General features: G+C 67.7%; 2 protein-coding genes across 3 annotated transcripts; one reads left to right on the forward strand and one right to left on the reverse strand.

Annotated features, from left to right (window-relative positions):
* Positions 1-5,078: 5,078 nt before the first annotated feature.
* Positions 5,079-10,605, reverse strand: LOC131481938 (uncharacterized; the record flags this gene model as incomplete). The annotated part of the gene is made up of 11 exons (XM_058672831.1): positions 10,009-10,605; positions 9,762-9,898; positions 9,617-9,687; positions 9,432-9,539; positions 8,959-9,057; positions 8,848-8,886; positions 6,815-7,053; positions 6,433-6,569; positions 5,735-5,814; positions 5,556-5,666; positions 5,079-5,407 (listed from the first exon to the last, which is right to left on the reverse strand). Coding segments are annotated over exons 1-11 (1,488 nt in total), but the record flags the coding sequence as incomplete, so codon positions are not given.
* A 126-nt stretch (positions 10,606-10,731) lies between these two features.
* FBXW5 (F-box and WD repeat domain containing 5) lies at positions 10,732-14,351 on the forward strand. 2 transcript variants are annotated; one of them, XM_058672310.1, is made up of 8 exons: positions 10,732-10,968; positions 11,037-11,194; positions 11,622-11,796; positions 11,879-12,027; positions 12,291-12,711; positions 12,989-13,136; positions 13,199-13,411; positions 14,010-14,351. In XM_058672310.1, the coding sequence occupies exons 1-8, from the start codon at positions 10,776-10,778 to the stop codon at positions 14,254-14,256; spliced, it is 1,704 nt and encodes a 567-aa protein (XP_058528293.1). In that variant the 5' UTR covers positions 10,732-10,775; the 3' UTR covers positions 14,257-14,351. The 2 variants fall into 2 exon arrangements, with proteins under 2 accessions (XP_058528293.1, XP_058528294.1); XM_058672311.1 differs by having other exon boundaries at positions 10,810-10,940.
* The last annotated feature ends 92 nt before the right edge of the window (positions 14,352-14,443 follow it).

Genomic DNA, 14,443 nt, shown 5'->3' on the forward strand with positions numbered 1-14,443 from the left:
AACAGCTTCTGCCCGCATTCCACTCTGCATCCCAGAGAGCTTTCCGGAGCACAAAAGAGACAGTGTGTTCCAGACAAAGGCCCCTGTGCCCCGGGGCGCGGGCCGAGCCGGGCTGGGGAGCTGCCTGCCTTGTGTGTGTGTGTGTGTGTGTGTGTCTGCGTGTGCCTGTCTGCAGGCCTGTGTACGTCCTGTCCATGTGTGTGTGTTTGTGTGTGTGTGCGTGTGCCTGTCTGCGGGCCTGTGTGTCCGGGGCTGTGCACGTCCTGTCCGTGTGTGTGTGTGTGTGTGTGTGTGCGTGTGCCTGTCTGCGGGCCTGTGCACGTCCTGTCCGTGTGTGTGTGTGTGTCTGCGTGTGCCTGTCTGCGGGCCTGTGCACGTCCTGTCCGTGTGTGTGTGTGTGTCTGCGTGTGCCTGTCTGCGGGCCTGTGCACGTCCTGTCCGTGTGTGTGTGTGTGTCTGCGTGTGCCTGTCTGCGGGCCTGTGCACGTCCTGTCCGTGTGTGTGTGTGTGTCTGCGTGTGCCTGTCTGCGGGCCTGTGTGTCCGAGGCTGTGCACGTCCTGTCCGTGTGTGTGTGTGTATCTGCGTGTGCCTGTCTGCGGGCCTGTGCACGTCCTGTCCATGTGTGTGTGTGTGTGTGTGTGCATGTGCCTGTCTGCGGGCCTGTGTGTCCGGGGCTGTGCACGTCCTGTCCGTGTGTGTGTGTGTGTGTGTGTGCACCTTGTCCACCTGTGTGTTCCTGCTGTATGCAGTTTGTTCTCTGGTATGAGCATACATGTGGCAATGTGTAGTTGAACCCTGTGCGTGCACGTGTGGGCTGTGCGTGCACACAGGTGGAGGTGAGGCGACGCTGTCCCTGAGGCATCCTGGCTCACCAGGTCACCAGCCCAGCTGGGCCTCACTTCCTGTTCCCCACAAGGGCACAGAGGGCTGGCCCGAGCTGGGATGGTTGCTGCCAGGAGCCCCTGCTGCTTGGACTGTGCTGCGTGCGGTGGTACAGGGGGACACGGTCCTGGCTTGACTTGGGCTTACTCAGGCTCCCCAGGCCTGGGCCTGGGCAGGAAAGGGCTGGGTGCAGGCCAGGCAGGGGCCCAGGACTTGACCCTGAGGAGTGATGGTTGGGCAGGGGTGGGGAGACTGCTGTGAGGCCATGGTCAGGGGAGTGGAGGCCTGGCATGGGGTGCAGGGGCTCTGGCTGGGCTGACCCTGGAGCCCTCTGGGCCACCGCACCCGCTTTGTCCTGCAGAGAACAGGTAGCACCAGCTCAAAGGTCCAGGACGGGCGCCAGCCATGCCCAGCGGGCCCAGCTGGCGGCCCTGCACACCGTTCCCACGCCAAGCTAGAGACAGGCCGGCTACCCCATGGGCTCCCACACGGCTCCCACGGTCGAGGATCTAGACACAGGCCTGGCCACACTCCTGCCCCAGGCTCTCCTTCCACAGTGCGTGGACACTGTCCCCAGCGTGGGCCTACCCCCAGAGCCCAAGGGGGTGGCGAACCCAGGAGCTCACCTCTAGCACAGCTACCCCAGGGGTAAAACTTTTTTAAGATTTATTTTCTTTTAATTGGAAATTCAGATATACAGAGAGGAGGAAAGACAGAGAGGAAGATCTTCCGTCTGTTGATACACTCCCCAAGTGACCGCGATGGCTGGAGCTGCGCCGATCTGAAGCCAGGAGCCCAGAGCTGCTTCGTCTCTCATGTGGGCGCAGGGTCCCAAGGCTTTGGGCCATCCTCGACTACTTTCCCAGGCCACAGGCACGGAGCTAGACGGGAAGCGGGGCTGCCAGGATTAAAACTGGCGCCCATATGGGATCCCAGTGCATGCAAGGTGAGGTCTTTAGCCCCTAGGCTACCATCCCAGGCCCGGGATTAAACTCTTGTCCACCTGTGGGAGGTGACGGTGCCCCTCGGAGCTCCACGGGCTTCTCCGTGAGGTCACCTGCGGACGCTGGCCGTCCCTTCCCACTGCCAAGAGTGCTTGGTGTGCTCAATGCCCGTAACACTGGCATCCAAGTTCAACTGCCCAGTTCAAGTCCTGGCTGCTCCAGAGCCCATCCAGCTCCCTGCCTGTGGCCTGGGAGAGCAGGGAAGGACGGCCCAAAGCCTTGGGAGCCTGTCCCCATACAGGAAGCGGACGAAACTCCAGCTCCGGCCACTGCAGCCATCTGTAGAGCAACCTGGCAGAGGAAGCTCTCTGCCGCTGTCTCACTGCTGCCCGCACCCTGGCAGCACCTCTAGGGGCTGCCCGCCTCCCTGCTCCCACTGGCAACCAGGGCTCCAGTACCCTCTCGCTCTGACACAAAGTATGCTTGCTCAGAACATGTTGGCATCTGGGCGCTCCCTTGTAAGCTCTGCGTTAAGACTATGCAAGTGACCACAGCCACAGTCGTTCATCGGTTTCTTCAGTTGAAAAGTTGCAGTGTGAGGACGGGAGACGGGTCTTCCCTCTGCTGGGTCACTGACCACATGGAGCTTCTGGGTCTCTCGGGGGGTGCCGGGACGCAAGGACCTGGAGCATCCCCTGCCGCCTTCCCAGGAGGAAGCTGGGTGGAAAGTGGGGCAGCCGGGTCTGGAACTGGTGCCATGGAGTGGGGTCCTGGTATGCTGTCTCCCGCAGGTGACCCGCTGATCACTGCCTGCATCTGGGGTTTGGCAGCCAGGCGCTGGCCTCGGCTCAGCCAGTCGGGTGCAGGTTCATGTCTGTTGCCGGGGCGGCAGCCCCCGGGACCGTCCCTTGACCCGCTTCCCAGGGCCGGGCCTGTGTACACCTGCTGAGAACCGGCCAGGCAGCAGTGCAGGCACAGCTGGGCAGAGCCCCCCACCACCAGGCACCTGGATAAGCAAAAACTGGGTCAGGATCTGGGACTTTCCACAGGCTTCTGCTTGTTTTTGCTGAAGGCATCGGAGGGGCTGGCCCAGTGTGACCATCCCCGCCCCCGGGCTGGGCCGAGTCCAGGCGGTCTGCCCTGGGTGAGGCCTGTGCCCGGGTGGGGCGGGCCCTCTGCTTCCCAGGCGCTCCAGCTGCCCCCGGCAGGCCCCGACACAGGGGTCTCCTGGGCTGGCTGAGGGAGACGCCCGGGGGGCTGGGCTGGTCTCCTCACACCCACTGGGCCTCGCGGCCCCCGGGACCACACGGGAGGAATTCTGCGAGGACGCGAAGCCTTCAGCCCCGGCAGTGCAGCCTGCAAGCCGGGAGAGGATGGGCCGTGTAACAGGCTAGCCCGGGTGCGGCTGCCCCTCGTGCTGAGCGCCCCGCTCCTCTAAGTGGTCCAAGTGAAAACATCGTGCGTCGCTGCAGGGTGAGTCCCGGGTAGACTCGTGGCCCAGAGAGTTCTAAGCTGCCTTTGACTTGGCCTGACTGGCCGCTGCAGCCATTTGGTGAGTTCATTAGTGGACGGAAGATCTCTCTCTGTCTCTCCTCCTCTCTGTAATTTTGCCTTTCAAACAAATTTTTAAAAATCAAGTTTTGGGGGCTTGGTGTGGTAGCCTAGCGGTTAAAGTACTCGCCTTGCACACCAGAATCCCATATGGGCACTGGTTCGTGTCCTAGCAGCCCCACTTCCCATCCTGCTTGTGCCCTGGGAAAACAGTGGAGGAACTGCCCAAAGCCTTGGGGCCCTGCACCTGCATGGGAGACCCAGAAGAGACTCCGGGTTCCTGGCTTCAGATTGGCGCAGCTCTGGCCACTTGGGGAGTGAACCAGTGGACAGAAAATCTTTCTCTATTTCTCTCCTTCTCCTCATCTGCCTTTCCAATGCTAAATTAATTAATTAAAAAAAAAAAAGAAAGAAAAGTTTTAGGGCCTGGCATGGTGGCCTAATGGCTAAAGTCCTCGCCTTGAATGCCCCGGGATCCCATATGGGCACCGGTTCTAATCCCGGCAGCTCCACTTCCCATCCAGCTCCCTGCTGTGCCCTGGGAAAGCAGTCGAGGACGGCCCAAAGCCTTGGGACCCTGCACCCACGTGGGAGACCTGGAGGAGCCTCCTGGCTCCTGGCTTCGGATCGGCTCAGCTCTGGCTGTTGCGGCCACTTGGGAGTGAGCCAGCAGACAGAAGACCTTCCTCTCTGTCTGTCTTTAAACCCCTGTCGTGCACCTGATGCTGTGATGTTCCAGATATTTGCAAAAAGGGCGTAAAGTGGGCGGTGCTGGAGCGAGCCCCACCTTCCAGGCCCTGTGTTGACCCCTCCCCTCTGTTCAGGCTCTGGGAGGCGAGAAGCGGATGGTAGGACGAAGACTACGAGGCTCCACCCTGCCACAGCACTGTCCAGGGCCACAGCACTGTCCAGGGCCACAGTCGCCTGTCCCTCATCACCGGCACACACACCGCAGCTCTGCACCGCCACAGGCCTCCACCAGCTCCTGCATCCCAGAGCCCACCTGCTCCCACTCCCGCTGACCCCCCCAGGCCCAGGGTTGCTCTGCCCAGGGGAGGGCGAGTCTGCTGCTCCGGGGAGCCGGCCCGTCCTGTGTGTTCGCCGGTCAGCCCCTCTCACCGCCCAGTAGGCAGGAGTTCCGCTGAGTGACACTTGTGGGTCAGGGCCGGCCACTGGATGTGGGTCTTGGGGCTGGGGTCTTCCACCAACCAGGGGTGCCGGGCCTCGGCTGGTCTGTCTTCTCATCCAGGCCTGTGGTCCCTGAACGCAGCGGGACAGGGCAGTGTGCCTGTGGCCAGCTGTGCCCTGACAGTGGGCCCCAGAGGAAGGGCTGTGTCCTGGGAGAGACCTAACAGGACCCTCAGTGAGGGCTGGAGCCACAGAGCTGCCCAGCTGCCCAGCATCCCACGGACCCCACGGCCACACTCAGGGTTCGGGCGCAGCACCTTTATTCAGGTGGAGGGAAGGGGCACGCTGAGCCAGGGCGGGGCCACTTGGTCTTCAGCAGCTGTGTGAGCCAGGTGACCAGTCTGAGGGCAGGAACGGGAGAGCGGTGGGGACAGTGCTGCGGACGGTCGGGGGGCTGAGGCCTGAGCCTCCCCTGCTGGCCCCGAGTCCCCGTGGCAGCCTGCCAAGGTGGGCGTGTGCACATGCGCGGGTGCGTGTGGGCAGCGGTGGGCCCGCCTGGCTTGCTGGCCCACAGCGCGACGAGGCTTGCCATGCGTGACAGGCAGAGGTGGGACTGGAGACTTGCAATCAACTGGCCAGGCCCGCGGGCCCTGGGGGGAGCCCAGGCACCCCAAAGGTAGGGCAGGGGGAGGGAGGACCCGGTCGGGCAGCTGCCCCCACTCATGGGTGACCCCGTGCTGTGCAGCACCTCGGGGTCCAGGCCCCTCCTCCCCCGGCCGCTCCCGAGGACAGTTACCGGTCAGATCTGGGAAGGCGATGTTGTCCTGTGTGAGGCCCTGGCCTTGGGCCAGGCAAAAAAATTTGTTCTTCACCTCCGATGGCAGCTGCCAGACCCTGACTGCTGGCCAGGGAAGCAAATGCGGGAGACTCTCACCCAACCCTGGATGCTCCTCCCCCGGCAGGCGGAGCCTGGACGCCCCTCCCCCGGCAGGCGGAACCTGGACGCCCCTCCCCCCGCAGGTGCCCTGCCCCGATGCCCCTCCCCTCACCCAGCAGGCTGATTCGCAGGATGGTCTGGGTGCCAGTGAGTCTTTGGGAGACCACCAGGGCAAACTTGTCGTAGTCACCTTCCACCACCTGGACGACCTCGCTCTCCGGCCCTGGTTGGGGGGCCACCAAGGTGAGACTCCTTCCAGCAAAGCCCAGACCCCGCTCCACGTCTGCTTACCTGTAAGGCCGTCCACCCGGAAGTGCCCTGGCTGGGACTCTGGCATCAGCACGTAGTTCCAGGTGTCACAGCGCTTGCCCCTGCGGGGGCGAGGAGCAGCAGGGAATGTTCTGAAAACTGGCCAGGCTTGCTGAGGTGGCCCTGGCACAGCCTGCCCCTACCCCTCCGTAGGCTGGACCACCCCAGGCCTCTCTGATGGAGGGGCACGGGATGACCTGTCCCTGGGGGAGCCATGGGCTGTCACTATCCTGCCCCCTCCGCCGGGGCCAGGCCTGGATGGCCGAGCAAAAGTGCTTGCAGATGGCAGCTTGGCATGCTGAAGCCGGGCAAGGGCTGTCGACCCTGCAGGGGCTGGCAAGAGGGGCACCCAGGCCCTGCTCCTGGATCCCTGCTCCCCAGACCCAGCAATCCATGACTCGGGGGCTTCCGGGGCTGGTAGACCCCTGAACACTGCAGTGTCCCCACTCGGGGCACCTGAGGACCCCAGAGGCCCCTGCCTGCAGCAGGACAGGTGGCCAGCCAGGGCAGGCTCCTCAGGGTGCCCGCCTGGCGGGTGCAACGATTGGCTCAGGAAGAGCCAATCAGAGGCCATGCCCGGGGGGTGTGTGTGGGCCAGGCATGTGGGCATCCCCCCACAGCTTGCCAGCACCCCCTCTTCTGCGTCCAGCAACCCCTCCCCCAGGCAGTGTGCCCCTCACCGGGTCATGGCATTCGATACCTCCAGCTGGCCTTTCTCGTTGAGCTCGAAGGTGACGAGGAAGGGATTGAGCAGGGCCCGGTCTTTCTTTGTCAGGGTGTTGCCCGCCAGGCCCAAGACCAACCAGTCACCCTGGAACTGTGGGCACAGGTGACACACGGGCAGGAGGGGCGGCCCTCCCCGGCGGGGCTGCCCGGATGGTGCTATGGGGGACGGAGCCCGCCCTGGATTCGGCAGCGGAGTGACTGGCAGAGCTTACAGGAAGGGGGGCTGCCATCCCTGCTACAGGTTGGGGGGCTCCTATAGGAACCCTGAGAACAAACTGGTCCCCTGGGTGGTGGCCACCCCGTGTGCGTCCCCTCCTGGCCCCAGAAACCCTGTACCTGCTGCGCCTGGAAGCCCTGCCACTGGGACAGGGTGGGCTGGGGGGCTGGGGACTGGCCACGCAGGATGGGCGCCAGGGACAGCAGCAGCGCCAGGGCCCAGCAAGGCCCCATGCTGGCAGCTGCCACGGGGTGGAGCAGCTGGCTGGGGTGTATGGGCCTCCCGGAGGGGCCCTCGCAGGGGGGTTGCCGCCTGGCCTCCAGCATCAGGCTGGTAGGAATGCTGGGCCCAGGGAGGGCTGGGAGCAGAGGGACGGGCAGGGCCCCTCAGATGCTGCCCACTACCCAGGGCTTCTCTACTGGACTCAGTGTTCTGCGACCCTTCCCAGAGCCCACCTGCCAGCCCCCCTGCGACTCCAGGACTGACCCACCGATGGATGGGCTTGGCGCCCAGGGGTGGAAGAGGGGCGCTGGGGCCCCTGGGGAGGGGCTAGTCAGGTCCTGCCCTCCCCCGGGCAGGAGGTCCTGAGAGGGGGGAGGCGACCCCCGCTTCCCTGACCACTGCAGTGGGTGGGCGGACTGGCCCCTGAGTGTACCCTGTCACGCTGCCCCACAGTACCCATCCCAGCCCCGCGCCCCTGCTCCCCGGTCAGCCACAGCCAGACCAGACACGCCACGCCCTGGTCACCCCGCAGACTTGGGTGCCCCTCCCACCGAGACGCCATTGGAGGAAGCACGCACGTGACTGCGGCGCCCAATCAGGGCCCCACAGGTGTGTTTAGGGCCCTGGGGCTGCAAGGGGAGCCCAGCTGCCGGACCTGTGACCCGCATCCCTGCGGGCGGGGCGGGCAATCCCCGCCTGGGGCGCAGGCGAGCGGCCCTCCTCCCCGGCCTGTCCCGCCCCGTCCCCTCCTGTCTCCGGGTCCCCGGGCAGGGAAGGTCAAGACCGCCCATGAGACCCTGCGTGGTGGGGAGTCGGTGCTGGCCAGGTGGGGGGGCCAGACCTGCAGCCCTGAACCCCACTGCAGCCTGCCCCCTGGCCAGTGTCCTCACCCACCCCAGGGGAGTTAGGAATGAGTAAGCTGGAGGCCGAGAGTGCCCGTGGAGGCCCGTGTTTGTGCCTAGGCCGGCCCAGCACCTGTGCAAACAGAGCAGCTGTCCCAGCCCACAGAGCCCGGCGCCTCTGCCCTGCCCGGGGGGGAAAAGAGGCCGTGCCTGGCAGTCAGGTCCTGTTCTCCTGGGGTGCTGTCTCCACGGATGCTCCGCTCCAGACCCCTCAGCACTGGGGGGGCACAGCCTGGACTCCCAGCTCCCCGAGCCTCAGGGCACAGAGGGTCCCAGGACTGCTGTGGCGTCAAACCGCTGAGCCCACAGCAAGTGACTGGCCACCTGGGGACCGGCACAGGTCACACTTGCCGCTGATATGCGGGTGGGGCGTCCAGCGCCTGGCTGGCTGACTCAGGTCTGGCTGAGCTGCAGAGGGCCAGAGGGCAGCCCTTCCCCCTGAAGGCCCAAGGGGGGTGGGGTGGGACTGCAGACTGCCTGCTGCTGTTTCTAGCTCCTTCCATGCTAAGTTCTCCCACCCTCCTTCGAGAGCACTTTGTCCATGCTCCCGGGTCCCTGAGGGGGTAGGCAGGTGGGCTGGGGCCTTGCTGGAGAGGAGGGTCAGCCCACTGTCCCTGCCCTGGGGCCCCTGGCGAGGCCTCCCTCCAGCCAGCTCCCCATCCAGCCTGCCTGTCAGGCTGCCCACAGCCCCTCTGCGCCCCCACCCCTTCCGGCCCCGTCTGCGCCCCCACCCCTTCCGGCCCTGCCCCGTGGGGACACTCAGGTCAGCCCCCACCCCTGCACCTGGCCAGGGGAGCAGTGAGCCACGCCAGGAGCCGTGAGTCGAAGTTTAATGAACAAGATGCCTTCCCAGTCAGGCAGGCTCCAGGGTGGAGGCGCTCCAAGCGCGGGGCCCAGCCTCTTCTGTGGGCCATCAGCGCCTGGCCTCTGCGGCACAGGGGTGGGTGAGTCAGTCGCGGGATCTCCACGGGCAGTGGTGGGGGACTGTCACCGGGTCCCGCTGCCCATCCCTGCCTGCCCCAACTCACCGTCCAGGACATGGAACTGGTCGGCCGCCTCGCAGAAGCCTAGAGGTGGACACGCAGGGAGGGGTGAGGGGGCGCAGGCAGGGCAGGGCGGGGCGCCGCTGGGACACTCACCATAGGTGGGGAAGAAGATGATGTCCTGTGTGAGGTTGGTCTCTGCCACTCGCCTCTCAAACTCATCCAGGGCAGAGTCGCTCACAGGAAAGGAGCGCACTGTGGGCCGAGGGGCGGTGTCAGCGTGTGGCGGGACCCCCGAGAATACAGGTGTGCAGGGCTTGGACAGACCCCCCCCATGCAGGGCTCGGACAGACCCCCCATGCAGGGCTCGGACAGACCCCCCATGCAGGTGTGCAGGGCTCGGACAGACCCCCCCCTCACGCAGGGCTCGGACAGGCCCCCCCCCCATGCAGGGCTCGGACAGACCCCCCATGCAGGGCTCGGAGAGACCCCCCCCCACGCAGGGCTCGGACAGACCCCCCATGCAGGTGTGCAGGGCTCGGACAGACCCCCACACAGGGCTTGGACAGGCCCCCCACGCAGGGCTTGGACAGGCCCCCTACGCAGGGCTCAGACAGACCCCTGCGCACCATACAGCTTCACTGACAGCGTCCGCCCACGCTCCTGGTAGAGGACCGCAAAGCTTTGGTAGTCCGTGTCAGCCACGACCACGTGCACGGGACCCCGGGGTCCTCGGGCTGGGCAGAACCAGGGAAGTCAGCCCGCACCCTGCCACGCCCCGCAGTCCCACACTGTGCCCCGCTGCAGGCCTCACCTCGCAGCAGGAAGCGGCCAAGGACCTGCGTGTCCTCGTAGTGCTGGCGCACCTGCCAACAGATCCCATTCCTGGGAGGGGTGTGGGTAGGGGGCGGCGGGGTTGGGGTGGGGACAGGGAGGGGAGCCACGCTGGGAGGACTCACAGCTTGCGGAAGGTGCTGACCGCCAAGGCTGTGCCCTGGGGGGCCACGTGCAGTGCAGTGGCCTCCACCCGGTGGTCCTGCTCCTGCAGGGCGCGGCAGGCGGAGCCCACAGCGGCCAGCAGCCAGGTCCCTGCAAACTGGGGGAGAGGAGGGGAGGCATGGAGGCGCTGTGGGCACGGGCATCCGAGCCGCCTCCCCTACAGGCCGGGCAGCTCCCTGTCCCCTCCACCTGCTCCAAACGCCCTACCTGCTGAGAGTCAAAGCCAGCCTTGGGCTGGACCGTGGTGATGAGGGACGTGGGTCCCGCGGGCTTCTGAACCCTGCGGCCCAGCGTGCCAGTTGCCAGCAGCACGGCCCAGAAGATGGCGGACCCAGGGAGCACCATGGTGGCTGCAGGGAGGCCAAGGGAGGCGCAGGGCTGCAGCAGCAGTCCGGGGTCGGAGTCCAATGGCCCCCAGCCCGCCCCCTCTCTGGCCAAGGTCACCGACTGGACCTGCACTCCCCGCTAGGGCCTCCAAGCATGGCTCTGACCCAAGGCCCAGCTGACTTCCGGCACACTGAACGCCCGAGAGTCGTCAAGAGCTGGCCTTGTCCTCACGGCCTGGAGCACCGAGCCGGGTCACTTGCTCCAGGGCCGAGGTCGGTCTCGAACCTCGTGCCAGGGCGCGGGCTGTCGCCCTCCGGGCCGCTAGGGGGAGCCGGAGCGGAGGCTTCCAGGCGTGCGCATGCGCAGACCCCGAGAGGCCCAGCCTCCGGGCGCCGCGCGTCATCGATGGCCCGGGGCTCGAGGCGTCGGGCCTGGCGGACGGGACCATAGAGACGCGGGCGCGGAAGGAGCGGCCGGTCGGGGCCGGGTCAGGGTCGGGGAGTGGACGGGGCTGGACGCGGGGCCCGGTGCGGGATCGGGGCAGGGTGTGGGGTCGGGGCCGGGGCCGGGGTCAGTGCCGGGGCCGGGGTCAGTGCCGGGTCAGGGTCGGGGAGTGGACGGGGCCGGGCTCCCGGCAGCATGCACCCATGGCGGACGGCGGCGCGCCCCTGCTCCCCGACAGCCTGCTCTACCACATCTTCCTGAGCCTGGGCCCCGGCGACGTGCTGGCCGCCGGCCTCGTGTGCCGCCAGTGGCGCGCCGTGGCCCGCGACGAGTTCCTGTGGCGGGAGCAGTTCTACCGCTACTTCCAGGTGGCCCGCGACGTGCCCAGGCACCCAGGTGCGCGCCCCGCGGGCGGCGGGCGGGCAGGGCGGGCAGGGCGGCCGTCTGACCCGGCCTGCGCGCAGCGGCCACGTCGTGGTACGACGAGTTCCGGCGGCTCTACGACGCGGTTCCCTGCGTGGAAGTGCAGACGCTCACGGCGCACACGGACCAGGTCCTGCACCTCAGCTTCGCGCACTCCGGAGGCCGCTTCGCGTCCTGTTCCAAGGACTGCACGGTGAAGGTGGGCTCCTGGATGGGAGCAGGTGCAGTGTGGGGCTGGAGGGGAGCAGGTGCACAGTGTGGGGCTGGAGGGGAGCAGGTGCAGTGTGGGGCTGGAGGGGAGTAGGTGCACAGTGTGGGGCTGGAGGGGAGCAGGTGCAGTGTGGGGCTGGAGGGGAGCAGGTGCAGTGTGGGGCTGGAGGGGAGCAGGTTCACAGTGTGGGGCTGGAGGGGAGCAGGTGCACAGTGTGGGGCTGGAGGGGAGCAGGTGCAGTGTGGGGCTGGAGGGGAGCAGGTGTGTGTGCAGTGTGTGGGGGGGTGATGACCCGAGTGCCTCCACAAGCGTGTGTGTGTGGGCACTTTAGTGCCTCCCCTGCAACCCTGGCATGGGGACAGGCCTCCTGCTGGCCCTCGTGCCGCCCCGCCCACCCACCTGCTCCTACCCTCAGATCTGGAGCAATGGCCTGGCCATCTCATTGCTGCACAGTGCGGACATGCGACCATACAACTGGAGCTACACGCAGTTCTCCCAGTTCAACCGCGACGACTCGCTGCTGCTGGCCTCTGGCGTGTTCCTGGGGCCGCACAACTCCTCCTCTGGGGAGATCGCCGTCATCAGCCTAGGTGAGTGTGGGCACCCCTGTGTGCCTGCCTGACCACAGCACCCACCCGTCTGGGGTGCCCAACCAGGCGTGGCCTCCCACAGACACCTTCGTCCTGCTGTCCCGGGTGCGCAACAAACCCTACGACGTGTTCGGCTGCTGGCTCACTGAGACATGCCTCATCTCAGGGAACCTGCACCGCATTGGGGACATCACCTCCTGCTCTGTGTTGTGGCTCAACAACGCCTTCCAGGTGAGGGGAGGGGAGCGGAGGAAGGAGGGCAGGCAGGGCAGGGCAGGGCGCACTGGCCAGCCACCCACTGCCCCTGCCCACCGGCTGCCCCTGCCCACCCACTGCCCCTGCCCACCCGCTGCCCCTGCCCACCGGCTGCCCCTGCCCACCCGCTGCCCCTGCCCGCCGGCCGCCCCTGCCCACCCACTGCCCCTGCCCACCCGCTGCCCCTGCCCACCGGCCGCCCCTGCCCACCCACTGCCCCTGCCCGCCGGCCGCCCCAGGATGTGGAGTCGGAGAACGTGAATGTAGTCAAGCGCCTCTTCAAGATTCAGAACCTGAACGCCAGCACCATCCGCACGGTGATGGTGGCCGACTGTGGCCGCTTCGACAGCCCGGACCTGCTGCTGGACGCCGGCCCCGCCGCCGGCCCTTGCCGCGTCTTCGACCTGGGCGCTGATGGGGACAGCGATGAGGAGGGCACAGGCCGTGCGCCTGGACCTGCCCGCCCTCGGGGCCCGCGGCGGCTGCTTAACAGTGCGCTGGACACCCAGGCGCCGCTGTCGGAGCGCGTGCTGGAGACCAGGGTGGCCGAGCTGCTGGCCCAGGGCCACACCAAGCCGCCTGAGCCTGGCGCCGCCGACGCCCGCACCAAGTACCTCATCTTCACCACCGGCTGTCTCACCTACTCGCCCCACCAGATCGGTAAAGGGCAGGGCGGGGCTGGGCACGGGGAGGGGCCTGGCACGGGGGTGGTGGCTGGGCATGCAGGGGCAGGGCCTGGGCTCAGGCTCCCGCAGTCCCAGGGACCCTGGGGTTCTGGCAGGATCCACAAGCAGGTGGGGGTCGCCCCTTGGCTCCTGGACACAGCCTGGTCACAGTGGGAAGCGCGGGGGCTCCTGGGGTTCAGGGCGGCCCGTCCCCGCTGGCCAGGGGAGCCTGGGGGGCGACCCGCAGGCGGGCTCACGCAGGCCTCCCGCAGGCATCAAGCAGATCCTGCCGCACCAGATGACCACGGCCGGGCCCGTGCTGGGCGAGGGCCACGGCTCGGACGCCTTCTTCGACGCGCTGGACCACGTCATCGACGTGCACGGCCACATCATCGGGATGGGCCTGTCCCCCGACCACAGGTGGGCCCCGGCGGGGCGCGGGGGGCTCCCGGCGGCACGGTGCTGAGCGGCCGCCCCCGCAGGTACCTGTACGTCAACAGCCGGGCCTGGCCGCGCGGCGCCGTGGTGGCCGACCCCATGCAGCCGCCGCCCATCGCCGAGGAGATTGACCTGCAGGTGTTCGACCTCAAGACCATGCGCGAGGTGAAGCGGGCGCTGCGGGCACACCGCGCTTACACGCCCAACGATGAGTGCTTCTTCATCTTCCTCGACGTCAGCCGCGACTTCGTGGCCAGGTGCGGGGTGGGGGCGGGGCCCGGCAGGTGCAGGGTGGGGGGCTAGGGGCGGGGCCGTGTGCAGGGTGGGGGGCTAGGAGCGGGGCCCTGTGCAGGGTGGGGGGCTAGGGGCGGGGCCGTGTGCAGGGTGGGGGCTAGGGGCGGGGCCGTGTGCAGGGTGGGGGGCTAGGAGCGGGGCCGTGTGCAGGGTGGGGGGCTAGGGGCGGGGCCGTGTGCAGGGGTGGGGGGCTAGGGGCGGGGCCCGGCAGGTGCAGGGGTGGGGGGGCCAGGGGCGGGGCCCTGTGCAGGGTGGGGGGCTAGGAGCGGGGCCGTGTGCAGGGTGGGGGGCTAGGAGCGGGGCCGTGTGCAGGGGTGGGGGGCCAGGGGCGGGGCCCTGTGCAGAGTGGGGGGCTAGGAGCAGGGCCGTGTGCAGGGTGGGGGGCTAGGGGCGGGGCCCTGTGCAGGGTGGGGGGCTAGGGGCGGGGCCCGGCAGGTGTAGGGTAGGGGTGAGGGTGGGGCCTAGGGGCGGGCCCTGCTGGGCCCTGTGCAGGGAGCCAGGGGCGGGGAGGGCGGCTCTCCAGCCAGGCCGACCCTAGGTCTGCCCCACCCCATCCCGCAGCGGGGCGGAGGACCGCCACGGCTACATCTGGGACCGGCATTACAACATCTGCCTGGCTAAGCTGCGGCACGAAGACGTGGTGAACTCTGTGGTCTTCAGCCCCTGCGAGCAGGAGCTGCTGCTCACGGCCAGCGACGACGCCACCATCAAGGCCTGGCGGTCCCCGCGCGCCCTGCGCCTCCTCCAGGCCGCCCCGCGCCTGCGCCCCCGGCCCTTCTTCTCCTGGTTCGGCAGCCACAGGCGCTGAGGCGGGGGGCGCAGCAGGGCGAGAGGCCTTGCTGTAGCAGCGATGCTCGGGGGTCAGCCGGACCCCACATGCGCACCCTTCGCAACAGGGGCACTCGCTCAGCGGGCGGCCCTCCTTCTGGGCTGCGGGCGCCCATGGCCCCGCACCCGGCCACTCAGGATAGTAGCTTGTGGGCCGCGCCCTGGTA

This window comes from Ochotona princeps, chromosome 14, assembly GCF_030435755.1.
Source record: "Ochotona princeps isolate mOchPri1 chromosome 14, mOchPri1.hap1, whole genome shotgun sequence".
Lineage (NCBI taxonomy): Eukaryota > Metazoa > Chordata > Mammalia > Lagomorpha > Ochotonidae > Ochotona > Ochotona princeps.

Coding starts and splice junctions, on each gene's coding strand:
- FBXW5 (XM_058672310.1), top strand. CDS start 10,776: ATGGCGGACGGCGGCGCGCCCCTGCTCCCCGACAGCCTGCTCTACCAC. Junction 10,969..11,036: donor CGACGTGCCCAGGCACCCAG/GTGCGCGCCCCG, acceptor GCCTGCGCGCAG/CGGCCACGTCGTGGTACGAC. Junction 12,712..12,988: donor CTACTCGCCCCACCAGATCG/GTAAAGGGCAGG, acceptor GGCCTCCCGCAG/GCATCAAGCAGATCCTGCCG.